General features: G+C 57.0%; 1 protein-coding gene across 1 annotated transcript in view; it reads right to left on the bottom strand.

Moving 5' to 3' along the window:
- Positions 1-15,384, bottom strand: part of ARHGEF17 (Rho guanine nucleotide exchange factor 17) — a 55,220-nt gene that overhangs the window by 2,108 nt on the left and 37,728 nt on the right. Inside the window, exons 3-20 of the mRNA XM_080817643.1 lie at positions 11,293-11,475; positions 9,016-9,132; positions 8,702-8,794; positions 8,304-8,480; positions 7,959-8,009; positions 7,604-7,713; positions 7,414-7,499; positions 5,747-5,865; positions 5,205-5,418; positions 4,621-4,694; positions 3,836-4,035; positions 3,374-3,672; positions 2,617-2,866; positions 2,265-2,351; positions 1,894-1,961; positions 1,517-1,665; positions 894-1,068; positions 502-771 (exon numbers count right to left, since the gene is read on the bottom strand). Coding sequence (XP_080673769.1) covers positions 502-771; positions 894-1,068; positions 1,517-1,665; positions 1,894-1,961; positions 2,265-2,351; positions 2,617-2,866; positions 3,374-3,672; positions 3,836-4,035; positions 4,621-4,694; positions 5,205-5,418; positions 5,747-5,865; positions 7,414-7,499; positions 7,604-7,713; positions 7,959-8,009; positions 8,304-8,480; positions 8,702-8,794; positions 9,016-9,132; positions 11,293-11,475 — 2,722 coding nt within the window. The remainder of the gene's footprint in view (positions 1-501; positions 772-893; positions 1,069-1,516; positions 1,666-1,893; positions 1,962-2,264; positions 2,352-2,616; positions 2,867-3,373; positions 3,673-3,835; positions 4,036-4,620; positions 4,695-5,204; positions 5,419-5,746; positions 5,866-7,413; positions 7,500-7,603; positions 7,714-7,958; positions 8,010-8,303; positions 8,481-8,701; positions 8,795-9,015; positions 9,133-11,292; positions 11,476-15,384) is intronic.

Raw genomic sequence — 15,384 nt, 5'->3', positions numbered from 1 at the left:
TTCTCTGTTTGCCTGCTCTCTGCATCCCTTGCTGTGCCATGGTCTGATTCTTAGGTGACAGTTCTTAAGTTCACTCCCTGTCTCCGGTGACACTTCTGGACCGAGGTGTGCACACAGCCCACATCCGGGAAGGTTTTATTTTGGGGACTTTAGAGCCTACTTCCTGTTCTCTGTGCTACTTCCAGCCTGTACTACACTCTTCTTCCCTCTTAAAAACCTCTTTTGGTGGGGTGCCTGGGCGGATCAGTGGGTTAAAGCCTCTGCCTTCAGCTCAGGACATGATCCCAGGGTCCTGGGATCGAGCCCCACATCGGGCTCTCAGAGGGGAGCCTGCTTCCTCCTCTCTCTCTCTGCCTGCCTCTGCCTGCTTGTGATCTCTCTCTGTCAAATAAATAAATAAAATCTTCAAACAAAACAAAACAAAACCTCTTCTGGTGGGAAAGGGGCCGGATCTTAAACAGAGTCCAGACCCCTGGGCCAGGGGAGGGGGCACAAACCCACCCGTGTCTGGGGGAGGTGGTGGGGTTGGGCAGAGCAGGCTGAAGCCATCTGGCAGCTGGACGGCAGCCAAGAAGCGGACGTGGCCGGTGTGCCCCTGGCCTAGGCCAGTGGGGCTGAGGGGCGCTCGCGGGCAGCTGACAGCACTGGGTGAGGTGGGCATGGTGAGCACGACGCCGGCGCTGGTGCCCACCCACAGCAGCTCCTCGCACACCAGCAGCGCCGTGATCCTCAGGCAGGCGGCCTTGTGCTGCCGGATGATGGCGTCCGAGCCTAGGGGGAGAGACGGACCGGAGCTGGGGCTGCCTCCCGGCCCCTGGCTCAGCCTCCTCGATATGGGGGCAGAAGGGCTCCAGGGGGAAGGAGCAGGGCCAGGGGTGGACGGAGGTCAGTACCTGCCAGCATCCTGTGTACGGGGGGTGTGACGTCTACCTCTGCCAGCTGCTCAAAGGTGTCCGGGTGGTAGAGACACACGTGGGCACTGCCTTTCAACGTCACCCACACCCCTAGGCTGGAATCCACCATGCAGGCCACGCTGCGGCTGGAATCCTGGCCCACGTGGAACGTGTGCTGGCCAGAGCGGTGGGGGGGCAGGGAGAGAGCACGTGGGTGACTGGCAGGCCTGCCCTCCCCGGCCCCTCCCTGCCTCATGCTCCACCAGCACATGCTCCACCAGCACACGCCTCACCCCTACAGCTCACACCAGACCTCTTCAGAAAGCCCCCCGGCTGACGGCAGAGGTGGCCTTGCTCCTTGGTCTAGATGACCAACCTGTCGAAGCCTGGTTTCAGTGAAGCCCCCCATTAAGCCTCAGGAATTAAAAATGAAGCTGGCTTTTTCCCTGCAGCTCAGTGATTCTGTGATCAGAGGGTATTAGAGCTCAGAGGGTTTTCGGATCAATCACGGGCCTCTCTCTGGACAGATGGATGCTTTCTTATGGGCCCCATGGTCTCAGCTCCCTCTCTCATGGGCCAGGCTTACCCCAAATCACCAATTCTGTCCCCACCCCCACCGGTACCTCCAGCTGCAGTGTGTCAGGGCTCAGGACAAGGACCCGGTTCTGGCAGCCACACCACAGCCGCCCACCCACGGACACCATCTTGGTGATGGGGCTCCCCTGAGAACCCAGGGTCACTGACTTGAAGTTCTGGGGGTCCCAGAAATGGCCTGGAGCAGGAGCAGGATAAAGAAAACAGCAAATTCAGTCTGGTATTGCCCTGGAGCCTCACCCCCACAAATGTAGTTACAGATGCTAAACTCCCCATTTGTACACGAGGACACCGAGGCCCAGAGAGGGCCTGAGAGGTGCTCAGAGCCACATCTCCAGACTCATGGGCCTCAGGGAGAGGGCCTGCACCAGTCACGCCAGCGGGGCAGGGTGCGGAGGGCACTCACCTGCTTCTCGTTGGTAGACCACAAGTTCTCCATTGGCCAGAGACACAAACACCTGGTTATTCAGATACCTGGGCAGGGCAAAGGAGAAGGAATCAGGGGTTTCAGGAGGCCCAGAGGAGGTCACCTGGGGCCAAGGGACTCCCAGACAGAATGGCTACGATGCCCAAGAGACTGACACTCCAGGCAAGGAGCCCGAGGCCAGAAAGGGGTAGTAACTCGCCCACCGTCACACACCGTAGGAGAGGCTCAGCTGGCCTAGGGCAAGCCTCCACAGAAAGGAGGGGCCGGTAGAACGGGGAGAGCTGGGTGAACAGAAGGAGGCCTGCATGGGTAGGAGGGTCTGGACCAGGAGGACTGGCCAAGGGCCTTACAATATGCAGGTCACAGAGGCCGCGTGCTGGAGCTTCATGCTGTTCCTGCGGTCACGGATGCTGTCGGAGGACTGGTACACGTGGACGCTGTGGATGGGGACATGCACCTGTGACTGAGCCTTGTCCCCGCAGTTTGCCCTCCATCTCGGTCCCACCACCATCTCCCCCCTGCCAGGGGCCAAGGTACTGAGATCCCAAAGCCTCCCTGTAGGCTTCAGACCCCAAGGGAGCCCCAGCTGGTCTACTCCTGAGGTCGGACTCTAAGCCCTCCCGCTTCTGCTTCAGGATACCACGTGGTTTCCCAAGCACAGAGCTCGGGGTTCTGTGTCCCTGGCTCCTGTCCTGCCCCTACCAGCCATCCTCAGTGCCCAGCCACACAGAACTCTGGTAGGCCTCGGGGTCAACGTTCAGCAGGTCCTCAAGGCTGCCCCGGGTGAAGGAGCCACGGCTAGAGCGGCGAAGGGCTCTTCCATCCATGGGGCTGGTGCTGCAGGGACCGCCAGGCCCAAAGGAGCCAGACAGGGGCAAGAAGCCAGGGTCCTGCTCCTCCTCTGAGCTGGTCGTCTCTGCCGTGGCCTCCTTGGAGCTCGGAGTCTCCTCATCTGAGGGAGACAAAGGTGTCTACCTCCATTCCCCTCTGCTGGGCCCAACACCTGTCACCTTTCCAGGCCCCCATCTCCCCTCCGTGCGTCCCTCCCGGCCAAGTCCCTCCTGAGGGCCTCCCACCCGTTCCCCCCTTCCCTGAGGCATCTGCCCGGTTCAGGCCTAGTTCTTCTGCTGGCGGACAGTTGAGTGCTACACACACCAATCCACCATCATGCTGTGGACAGGCAGATCAACCACTCCAGCCCCTACTCCATCTCCCCTACTTGACAGGGCGTTCTTGGGTCTTTGGGATCTGGCCTGACTCGTCCGCTGCCCTCTGGGTCCTTGCTGTCACAGTCCCCCTTCCCCCACCTTGCCGGCTCCCCCTGCTCTGTGCGCTAACATCCTGAGACTCGATGCCATGCCTTTGCTGACACTGGTCCCTCCTCACCCATCAGCACCTGCTGGGTGCCCCCTCCTCAGGGCAATCCACCCTGCCTGACAGCCCCAAGCCAGGCACTCACTGCCAAAGCTAGAGGAGATGGTGGACCGGCTGGCTTGGCTCTGCAGGGTTCCCGAGGGGCTTGGGGAAGACTCATCATCGGAGTCGCTGTCAAAGGGCACCAATTCCGGGCGGGGGTCTCCTTCGGCGGGGCCTGGGGCCATCTCCAGCCCCGAGCCTGCGATGGAGATATGGAGGCAGGGCTGGGGCCCTGGCTCTGCCAGCGTCGCTGCTTCTTCATCCGCAGCCTCGACGTCCAGTTCTGGACCAGGGGTCTCCAGGGCTGTCTCTGGGGGATTCCTCAGCGAGGCAGGCCGCTCCCTGTGAGATGCAGAAGTGGGAATGAAAGCTGCCAGGAGCCAGGGCTCTGTCCCACTGCTTGGCCGCCAGCTCCCAAGGCCCCGCCCTGTCCACCAGCCTCTCCCACAGCTGCGGAGGGGTTGGGAGCCGGAGGTGTCCCGCTGTCCCGATGTCGAGGCCTCACCTGTGGCCACGGTGCTGAAGGCCGGGCACAGCCCCAATGCAGAGGATGCGGGCGGAGCAGACGGCGATGCAGGCCTCCACGTCGGGCTCAGCACGCAGGCTCAGCAGGCACACCTGGCCCACGTAGCCATCGCTGTTGCACACCCACACCTCAGGCATGGGCTCAGGGTAGCTGCTCTGGGTCGGGGCTGCACACGAGAACTGCAGACGGCACCAACGGACAGGGGAAGGTGAATGTGGGAAGGGCTGCCAGCTCCCCCCCCCCCGCCCCCGCTCTCCAGCCGGCCGGCAGAACGGAGGGAGGTGGGCCTGCAGGGTGGGGGCACGAACTCCCAGGACACTCCTTTGTACACACGCACACGCATGTACACACGCACACACACACACATGCACAGCGCATGGGCCACTCTATGGGCCAGAGGCACATATGCCCGCATTATGTCAGTCTCGTCCCTTCACGTACGTATGTGGACACAGACAGCCACACACGTGGAAACCCTAAACACGATCCCAAATGTATGCGGTAACAAGTGTGAAAAGTGGTAACCGCTGTCCAGACTTAGGCGTGTGACTTAGACACCTCATGCCCACCGGACAGCCTTCGCTCACGTGCACACACAGATGTGTGTGGCCACACCCATGTGTACACGACCCACATAGTAGCCACATGCGTGTGCAGAGTAGTACACTCACAGACACAGGGGGCGGCTGTCATGTTCGAGACAGGCACCTAATGGACCCCCAACAAAACCATGTGTACCCGCAGGGCCAGGGCCCCCCACACACCTGCATGCCACTGCGGGTCTTCATGATGGGGATGGCCTTCAGGAACTCGGGGTCTAGACAGCTTTTGCTGGAGGCTGCAGGGGAGATGGACAAACACTGCTCAGCTTCCACCTTGCCCTCGACCATTTCCCTTTCTGCCCTGCTCATCAGGGTCTCTCAGGGGGAAGCAAGGGGGCTATGGGTTATGCCCTGCTTGTCCCCGGCCTCAATTTTCCCATCTGTACAATGTGGGACGCAGACCCAGAAGTCTCTAAGGATCCTCTAAGCCACAGACTCCAACAGCTTTCCCTGCTCCAGGCCTGCTCAGAGTGTATGGACGCGCAGGGAGAAGGGTCCTGCCTCCTCTCCACAGCAGTGCCCCTGCCGTAAGTTCACCCTTTCCATTCACTGAATCCCCTCCCTGCCCAGGGGAGCAAGTCCCGTTTCTCCTCGGGAGTCTCAGGCCACCCTCCCCCCAAGCAGGGACTGAAGCACAGGACACAAGGGTCTCAGGATTTCTGGTTCCTGATCTCCCACGCCATGGCATGGTGCTGCCCACTGCCTGGAAGTGCTGGAAGGAGGACACCAGCACGGGCCTGGCTTACCCAGCTTCCTCTTGGCCTCATCAAACGCCTGCTCAAAGCCAAGGCGGGCGTCAGGGTGAGGGAACTCAAAGATGAAGGAGTCCGTGCCCTCGGGCCTCGTGCTGCACAGCTCCAGCTTGGTAGGGGGGAAGTTAAGCGCGTAGCACAGCGCCTGCTTCTCCGACAGGTCCCGGTGCATGGCAGCTGAGAGGTCCCGCAGTGCTTCGTCCAGGCTCTGCCGGGAGGAGGACCCAGCCTTAGGCCCTGACATCTCCCCACAGCCTGCTCCTGCCCTGAGAACTAAGTGGGGACCTGACCCTTCCCCCCCAGACATGATGGGCCCTCTCTCCTCCCTGAGCTGGGGACAGAGCTGTGTCTCCACCCTCAGGCCTGGAACACATCACTTCCCTCAGTTGCCATGAGGCTATACCTTCCCTTTCCAATAAGTGACAGAGCTGAGTGACCTCTTCCTCAGGCAATGAAGAGGCTGTTCTCTCTCCCTCAGATAGGGTCTGGGAACCCCCATCACCCCACTCCCCCTGCCTTAGGCAGAGAGCACAGACCTGGTGGGGGAAACCAAGGCTCTCTGAGAGCTTGCTCATCTGGCCCAGGGTGGTCAGGTCCTCGTCCAGGCGGCTGATAGCCTTCTGGATGTTCTCCCGATTGGTGGCTTGGGATGCCCCTGATGAGATAGAGGAAGGCCATGGACAGATACAGAAGCAGACAAGGTCAGGCTTGGACAGACAGTCTCCCCTTTCCTCACAGTCTGCAGTCGAGTGTGGGGAGTGGCCTGACAAGCTGAGAGCTGGTCAACCCCAAGACCCAAGGAACAGAGTGACAGCCAAGTGGCTCGCAGAGAAACACCAGGCCTGGCAACAGGGGACTGGGCCTGATTCAGAGCCACCTGGCCCAGGGTGCTGGTCCCTCAGAGAGCCCCGCGGACGAGCACACAGAATAGGCGGCGGACGGCCCTGTAGCTTCGGCAGCCTCCCGCTGACACCGGAAGCCGTGGGGGTGCGGCCCCCACAAGGGAGTCGGCCCAGCAGCCAGAGCCTCGGGCAGTCAAATCTGCTGACCAAGGGACTCCGTTCCCCGACAGAGGAGGGGAAAATGAGCTGATGCTCTGGATTTCTCTAGTCCTACCCCATACCTGACCATAGCCAAGTAGCTGGCCCCACAGGCCAGCTCAGCATCCCCACACCCAACACTGCCTGGCCGGGGTGTCCACCCTAGACCAGGAACTCACCAACGGGCAGAGTAGACAGCAGTGGAACGTACTAGAAAAGCTAAGGCTTGGGTTTTCTCCTACTCCTTCTAAAGGATGCCATTCCCCCACCCACCCCAACAACTCTCACTGCCTGGGCAGCCCTGGTTTCTTCTGTAGGACCTTGCCCCACTCTGACCACACTCAATGGGACCAGGAGCAGACACCTGACCTAAAGGTAGTCACTTTATCAACTGGCCTGTGTTCCAGTGAGAAGAGACAAACCGGACCAATCATCAGCTTGTATTCCTCCACAGTGGCCCATGTGAGGCCGGCCTGGGTTTGCCCTGGGGGTCACCGCAGCTAAGCCTAGGGACAGAGTCTGGACCCGAACTGCCTGCCAGCCCAGAGGCACCCACACCACCATCCCAGACCAACCCGCCCCCTCAGAAAGGTAAAGTTCGGATTCTGGAGCAGCTAGGGAGAAAGGCCACGCACGATGCAGAGTAGGCCATGAGGGAGCACAGGAGGTGGAAGGAAGGAGGAAGCAGAGAAAGCTAAGGGCAGTGAGAACAGGCAGGAGGAGCAATTCTCTGAAACCACCTCAGCCCCAAACAACACAGATCTTTCCAACCAGCCTTCCACTTGCACTGACTTAAGTGAGTCTCTGCTCCCGATGAGCAAAACTGCTGGACCAGAGCAGTGCATCATTGTCTAATAGGATGCTGGTGCCGTGGTCAGTGGCTGGTGGCAGGTGTGTCTGTGCCCTCGTACCACCCCAGCCTAGACGAGGTCCCTGCCCTGTCAGAAAGTGGTCTGTGTGCACAGGTCCTGGTGTGGCTCTGTGGTGGGCACACCGATCCTACAGGCCACGCCCCCCATACTGGTTGGGAAAGTGAGGCCCCCACAACAGAAAAGCAGACAGATCCAGGCAGCCAGCCTGGCACAGGGCAAGCCCTCCAGGAGGGCTTCTGAGAGGAGGACCCGGACACCCAGAACCCCCAGGCAGGCCTGGGCCAGCCCCACCTTTGACGATGTCCGCGTCCTCCAGCGGTAGCTTCCACAGCAGCTTGTACTTGCTGGCCGTGTCGATGACGCTGGCTGCCGTGTACCTGTGGGGAGCCAAGGGGGAGCTCTGGCCAGGCCGGGGCAGTGGGGCCAGGGAAGGACAGCTGCTCCCCCGCTGCCCCAGCCCAGCCCCGCCCCAGCCACTCACAGGCTCATGGAGCTGCGCCGCAGGGAACCCGATTTCCGCTTTAGGGTCGTGCAGACAATGAGGTCCGTGAACAGGAAGAGAGACCGGTCCTTCTTGCCACCGACGGCCTTCTGTGGGGTCCGAGGCAGGACTCAGGCCCAGAGGCCCACCCTCCTGCCCACCGTGCCCAAGGGGACAGCCAGGCCCAGAGAGGGGTGAGGGCTCTGCCCCAGATGCCCAGAGGCAGAGTTGGGACTCGACCCAGGACTCCTGTTGTGGGGAAGAGCAGGGAGGCCCAAGGGCAGCAGGTATGAGCAAAAGTATGAACAAAGTAGGGAGATGGGAACAGGTGGGTAGACAAAGGGATACTTCTTACCACTTCAATGACCATCTCCTGCCTTAGGAATCGCCGCAGAGGGGCTTGGAGCTGTGGGGCAGGAGAGACAAAACCTTGAAGGCCAATTATTAATCCCATCTCCTCCCCAGACCCCAGGGACCCCTGGCCCCCCTCCACGGGCCAGGCCAGTAGAAGCAGCATCCCCTCCGTCCTCCTGATGCTGTGCGCTCAGGCCTCGGGATCTGTGGCCAGAGACAGCAACACGGTTGTGGCTATGGACAGAGACGGGTGGGGATGCTGGCAGACATGCTGTGGAGGTGGACGGGACGGTGACTGCAGGGGACACAGGTGCAAACGAAGACTTGGGTGGCGGGGGGCACTCACGTCCTCCATGCCCTCAATGTGAGCCTCAATTTCCTGCAGCACACGGGCGTGTCGCTCTGCCTCCTCTGCACTCCGCACACCCTTGTTGATGCGTTCAGCCACCTGCTTGATGTTCCGCTGAGCATCCAGCAGGAGTGGGTGGTCTGGGTGGTCCTCGGGTGTGTGTTTCAGGAGGTCCTGGTGTGGAGATGGGGATAAGACCCCTGCTTATCAGCTGCCCCTTTCAGGCCCGGCGGCCCCATGTTGACAGCTGGAGCAGGAGGGACTACAGGGAGACTCCAGAGAGGACTTCTCTTCCTACCCGACCCCTGGGGACACTGACGTCAGGCTCAGTCGAGGAGGGGTCTTCCAGCCCCCGGCAGCCTCACGTGCCTCCCAGCCTTGCCCCCCATGCCCACCTTCACCAGAAGCTCATAGCGTGGGATCCGCTGCACAGGCTTGATCATGAGGTCAGACAGCGCCTGCTTCTCCTTATTCTCACGCATGCTTTGCTGAAACCAGAGACAAAGTGGATGGGCACCCAAGTGAGGAATGTCATGCAAAGAAGGGAATGACTGGGGACAGGTCCCCAGCCAGTGCCTCCAGCCCAGCCCAAGGGCAAAAACTGAACCTTAGCCTAAGGCTATGGTGCCCAGTCTGGGAGCTCTTGCCCCCTCCCAAACCTGGCCCAAGGTAGGAGTCATGTCCATCTCCCTTTGCTGGCCCCCAGTACCTCCAAGAACTTGAGAAAGGCAGGCCTCGCCTCCTTAGCCACACGCACGGCATCCTTTGCGTTGAGAAAGTTGTCAATGTAGGCAGAATAGATGTTGACCAGGACGTCCTTGGAGAACTGTGGGTGAAGAGGTAGGTTGGGGACCTTCAAGTTGTCCCTTACTCCACCTCACCCTGTCCTGGTTTCCAATGATGCACAAGCCAACATCCTTTCCCTCCAACTGGACATGATGTGGTCTCTAAGGGATGGGGTATGTGCTCCTGCGTTGTGTATACACATACACCTTGTATGTGTGACCATGTGAGTATGTGTGTGTACAAACATGTATCTTACTTAGGGTCTGTGTGTACATGGAAATACATATGCCGAGATGTGTCCTGTAGACCAGGCTCTCCCATTTCCAACTGGGCATTTCCATCCCTTGCTCTCCAGCCTCACTAAGTCCAGCCAAGAGTTCCCCCTCCTCACTGTCCTCTGAGAGACACAGACTCATTCCAGCCTCTTGGCCTTTGCTCATGTAATTCTCTCCACCAGATGCCCTTACTACACCCAAATCTCACCATTATCCAATCTCAGGGCTAAGCTCCAACCGTGCCTCCTCCAGGAAGCCCACCCTGCCCTGACTAGAACTCTTTCTGGAATCACACTTGGCCTCTGGCCTTCTTTGATTCCCCCTGGGGACAAGTCTCTCCTCTGGAAGGCAATAGGGATGTTCATCCTATCCAGTGGGGGCACACAGCTGGTGGCTAGCACCAATGGCCAGCTGACAGCTGGGCTAAGTGTTAAAGTTCTTGGGCAGAAGCCCTGGCTAGATGGTGGGACAACCTGGTTCCTGTGTCAGCTGAACCACGGATGGACTAAGGGCCCTATGGTGGCATTTGTTTCTGACCCCTCTGGGCCCACAAGCTCCTGTGTCTCTAAGGCGCTGACTGTCCCCCGCCCCAGGCCCGGGGTGTGCTACAGAGCAGAGGCTTGGAGAAGAAGACAGCCCTTACGCCCCAGCCCACCCTGGGCCCAAGCTTGCTCTGCTGACCCTTCCCTGGGGCCAGGGTTTCTGCTCGTCAGACCATGGTCAGCATCCAAGTCCAGACAGGGGATGAGCCTGGTGACAGTGAGGGTGGCAATGGCCTGGAGGTGTCAGCACCCAACGGAGGTCCCATCAGAGTTCTTGCCACAACCGTCCCGGGCCAGCAGGCATCTTCTAAGACCTTCTTAGGCCCAAGGCCCACCCACATCATCACAAACACATGAAAGAACATCCACATCTCACAACAACTGATAAGTTTGTAAGTTTGTTTTTGTTTGTTTGTTTGCTAGTACAATTTTTGAAAGACGTTTTACAATTTTGCTTTTGAAATCATTCGGCTCTGAGTAAGCAGTTTAGTTTGTGTTTGGCTATGATTTATCAGTCATCACCGTGCATTCCTGGGAATTCTGGCCAAAAAACAAAATGTAACTTAAGTTTTTTCAAATGCAATTAAGCTCGTATAAACAATACTATATTTAACAACTAAAGAAAATGGTGTGCTGTGTTTTTACAGACATTTAATTGAATGTTTATTAGCTTTGCTTTTACAGCTCTTTTTGAGTTTTGAAGCCAATACCTTTTCTAAGGTCCCATACACTATGGTGGGATCCTGAAGAGCTCACAGGTGGGGGTGTACTCGTGGTGAAGCGGGGCACAGACTGGGGCAGAGTGTGGGCACTGGAGCCGCAGCTCTTGGAGCCTGAACCCTTTACCACTCACTGTGACCTTGATCAGGTTACTTTCTCTGCAGAGTCATCCACTTTAAACTTGGGGGAATAATTGCACCTTTCTCCTAGCCTTGTGGATTTATGTAATGTATTTAGAATAATGGCTAGCACGTAAGTGCCAAGTAGTTAGCTATCTGATTAAAATGCTGGATGGAGAAACGAGCTAGTCAACGTAACCGCTGAGGTCTGGGTCAGTGTCAGCACCGGCTCGAGGTCAGGACCAGGGTCAAAGTTAGTGCCAGCAACTAGAGCTGGGTCCAGGATTAGGGTCAGGAACTGGTTGGGGCTGGGGTCTGTGCCAGAGTCTAGCCAAGCTCTGAGGTTTTGGGGTGTCCAGGTTCAGGTCAACCCCAGGGCTGGAGTCAGTGCCACTGTCTGCCCAGGTTCTCGGGCTGGACCTGGGATCAGAGTCAGTGTCCAGGTGGAGTGGGGGAGGGTGAGGGGTCCATGGCAGCAGTCATCCCCTTCCAGGAGGGGCCCAGGCTCGTGGGGGCTATAGCAGCGGGCAGCAGGGCCACTCACCGACTGGACGAGCAGGTCTCCCACCTTCTGCTGGGCGTGCCAGGTCTGCACACAGTGCCGCACCTGCTCGAGGAACTGTTCGTGGTGCTCCAGGAGCTCAGGGATCTGGTCGAAGATCTCATCCACCAGCGATGGGTCACAGAGCAAGGAGTTCTCTGGCTGCTTCAGCGGCTGCATGTAGCCCTGAGGGTCCCCTACAGGTCAGTCCGGGTACCCTCAGAGGGATGGCATCCCAACCCACTGGCATGGGGGGCATACGAAATCACCTGAGCCTATGACTCAATGGCCATGTCTCTGGATCTCCCTCGTTAGACTCAGAGCTCTAGCAGAGAGAGGAAGACCTATCCCCACACCTCTCACTGTGTGGCCCCGGGCCTGGCATAAGACGGGGGTGAGTAGGCTCAGTAAAAGTTTGTTGGATGCATGAACCCACAGAGCTTGGAGTGAGGAAAGCAAGAAGACTGGGCTCCTGGGAGACCCACATGCGCTAACTCAGCAGACACTTCACTGAGCAGTCACTGTGCACAGGCACAGTTCAGCAGTGAGCAAGGAAGACCAAACTCCCTGCCCAGCGGAGCTTACAGTCTAGTGCGATGGAACACACAGATATGAGGAAGAAACAAAAATAAACCACATTTCATTAAATCTTTAAGAAAATAATTGCTGCCAATTAAGTTATCATATGCCATCAATTACAGGATGAACCTGGAGTTCAGAGATGTTTATCTTCAAATCAGTTAAATGTGGAAAGTTAAAAGTTGAGAACTGCTGTGGGGGAAATAAAGCAAGGAGGGGCCTGAGAGGCCTTTCGTGCCACCATCTGAGCACTGTTTTCATGGTTTTCAGGGCTACGGTCAAGTCTGATTAAAACTCCTCTTTTTCGCCTCCCATCTGCGTTCAACCCGGATTCCTGAGAATGAAGAGCCCTGCTTCGCAGTACGAGTGCTCACGCAGGGGTCGCTCTTTACTGGCCCAAACTCTAACTACAAGCCCAAGAAATGAGGATGTTTGAAAAAGTAATGCAATGTTCTGGCAAACTTTATACCAAACATTTTTAAAAATTGGCTTGATATAACAGCCTCGAGAAAGTCAAGCTCAACAGAATCCTCTTGCCCGGCTGGGGATTCTTAAAAGGCCAGCGGGCAATGGTGAAGGGACAGGCAGGCAGCCTCCCTCTTAGAATTCCTAGGCCAGGGGCACCTGGGTGGCTCAGTGGGTTAAAGCCTCTGCCTTCGGCTCGGGTCATGATCCCAGGGTCCTTGGATCAAGCCCCACACAGGGCTCTCTGCTCAGCAGGGAGCCTGCTTCCCCCCACCCCTGGCCTCTCTCTCTGCCTGCCTCTCTGCCTACTTGTGATCTCTGTCAAATAAATAAATAAAATCTTTAAATTAAAAAAAAAAAAAAAGAATTCCTAGGCCAGTCTGAGCCAGGGTCCTCTCTGAGTGGGGGTGGGGTGGGAGGTGGGGGGGAGGTATGTGGGGATGGTGGGGGGGCCTGCTGCCCCACAGGAGAGGAGCTAAACTGCACCCCACACAAGAGCAGGCACACAGTGGGAGGAAAGACTAAGCAGAGAACCTGATCCAGAACCTTCTAGAAGCCAACACCTGCACCCACTCATCATGTACTCGCTGGGCAACTACTGAGTGTCCCGCCTTCTAAGCACCAGGCGGCACCTGGGGGTAGACAAAAGTCCCCGTGCTTGTTGAGTTGACACCTCAGTGGAGAGAGGCAGAAAACAAACACCATAAATATTGAAATTATTACATGTGTGTTAGAAGGCAGTAAATACTGTGGGAAAAAAGACAAGGTCAGGAGTGCTGGGTGAAGGGGGCTGGGTCAGGGAAAAGGGGGGTTGTTGGCTGGGAATTCAGGGGTTAAAGAAAGACTCAAAGTGGGAGAGTGACCCTGAGGAAAGGTGTAGCCTTAGGATGTGGGTTCAAATCCCATAGCCTCTGTTAACCTCTGTATTTCTTCTTTAAAGAAATACCAAGCCTGGCCTACACATGACACTAACGTAACACCATATGTTAATTATACCTCAATTTAAAGAAAGGAAAAAAAAAGAAACTCCTGGCTTGCAGGGACAATACCAATCAATGCGGGTGGCAATGGTCACTGTGAGGGAACACTAGGGCCGTGGAGTCCATTCGGCTGACACTCTCCTGCCCATACTCTCAGTCCGGTCTCCTGAGAACTATCCCCCCCTTAGCTCTCCTCCCGGCAGGTCCTGCAAGCCTCCACATGTGCAGCCCTGAACTGGCCAGGAGAGAGAAAGGCAGAGAGCCCTGCCCGGGTCGCGCCAGCCTCCCATGTGTGAACAAGGCAAGAGCAGCCTCGTTATCTCTGCACCTTCACGCCAGGACACGTGTGTGATAGTTACATTCTGTACACAAAAGCACTGAGGCTCAGAGAAGCAAGGTGACTAGGCTAGCATCACACAGCAGAGAGGCAAGTGACTCAAACCTTGGACTGCCTGACCCCAATGCCTTCAACTCCCACCCAGGGGACCCCAAAGGACCCCACACCCTGCTGGACCCCTGCATGACTACCACCGCCTAGCGGCCAAGCGCATCACTAAAAGACAGCATTCTAGTTGTGTCCCAGCACCTTGCACAGCAGCCACCCCGGCCACCTCTCCAGGGCTAACTGCTCCAGGTTTCCTCCAGCCTCCAGCCTTTGTTCCTGCTGCCCCAGCTGCCAGAAGGGTGCCCTCCAGGCTCTCCCGCTGCTTAACGCTTGCCCATCCTTCAGGTCTCCGCTGAACACCCCAACCTCAGAGAAGCCTTCCCTGGCCTGTGACACCAGGGCAGGCCCCGTTCTATGATCTCCTCTTTCTGTGCGCTTATTTTTTCTTAATTTTTTAAAAAATATTTTATTTATTTATTTGACAAAGAGACACAGCGGGAGACGGAACCCAAGCAGGGGGAAAGGGAGAACCACTGTGTAATTATTTTTAATATAAAAAAGCAACATGGGGGCACCTGGGTGGCTCAGTGGGTTAAGACTCTGCCTTGGGCTCAGGTCATGATCCCAGAGTCCTGGGATCGAGCTCCGCATCGGGCTCCCTGCTCAGTGGGAAGCCTGCTTCTCTCTCTCCTCCCTCCTTTTGCTTTCTCTCACTATCTCTGTCACTATCTGTCTCTGTCTCTCAAATAACTAGATAAAAATCTTTTAAAAAATAAAATAAAAAAATAAAAGCAATGTATGTAAATACCATAAAACTTGCCGATTTCAATCATTTTTAAGTACAGTTAGTACACTCACATTAAATACCTTCACGTTGCTGTGGAACCATCATCCCCAACACCCTCCGGAACTTCCCCATCTTCCCAAACCACAACTCCATACCCATTAAACACTATCTTCCACTTCCCCTCCCCCAGGTCCTGGCAAGCACCATTCAACTTTTCTGTTTCTATGAACTTGGCCACCCTAGGTGACCCACAGAAGTGCAGTCATACAGTATCTGTCCTCTTGTGACTGGCTCACTTTGGTTTAGCCTCGTGACCTTGAGGTTCACCCATGTTGTGGCACATGTCAGAATTGCCTCCCTTCTCTGACTGGACAATACTCAGGTGTTACGGATACACCCTCTGCGCACTTGTGAATCTGCATCTGTCCTCATGTGTGGTTTGCCTGGCTGGTTACTGTCCCTGTCTGCCGGAGACCATGAGCTCTAGGAGACAGGACCTTGTCACTCATGCTCTCTGCTGAACCCTCACCGAGAACACGGTCCACACCCAGAAGATGCTCGTTGCGGATCTGCGGAATAAATGAATGTACACTCTGGATGTTTCCAGGGCTCCACCTTCTGTTCTTTGCTCTCAGTCTGCCTAGATGGCGTGAGTGAATTTGTCAAGGCCAGGCCCTCTCAGCTAGGATCCATGTTCTTAGTCCTGGGCCCCAGGCCTACACGTGCACTCTGAGCTGGGGGCTTTCCCCCATCAGAACCTGATCTGGCCATCTCACCCCAATTTTCACGTGTGGGGCTCCTACAGTGCTTCCATCACACAGACCAGGAGTTCAGGCCTCATCCCACAGCCGACCAGCTACCAGGCCTGGCCTGATCAGTCCACATCCTGAGGGTCTGTC

The sequence above is a fragment of the Martes martes genome (assembly GCF_963455335.1).
Source record: "Martes martes genome assembly, chromosome: 10".
NCBI lineage: Eukaryota > Metazoa > Chordata > Mammalia > Carnivora > Mustelidae > Martes > Martes martes.
Note: the sequence above shows the minus strand (reverse complement) of the source record. Positions and strands in the feature narration are given on the sequence as shown.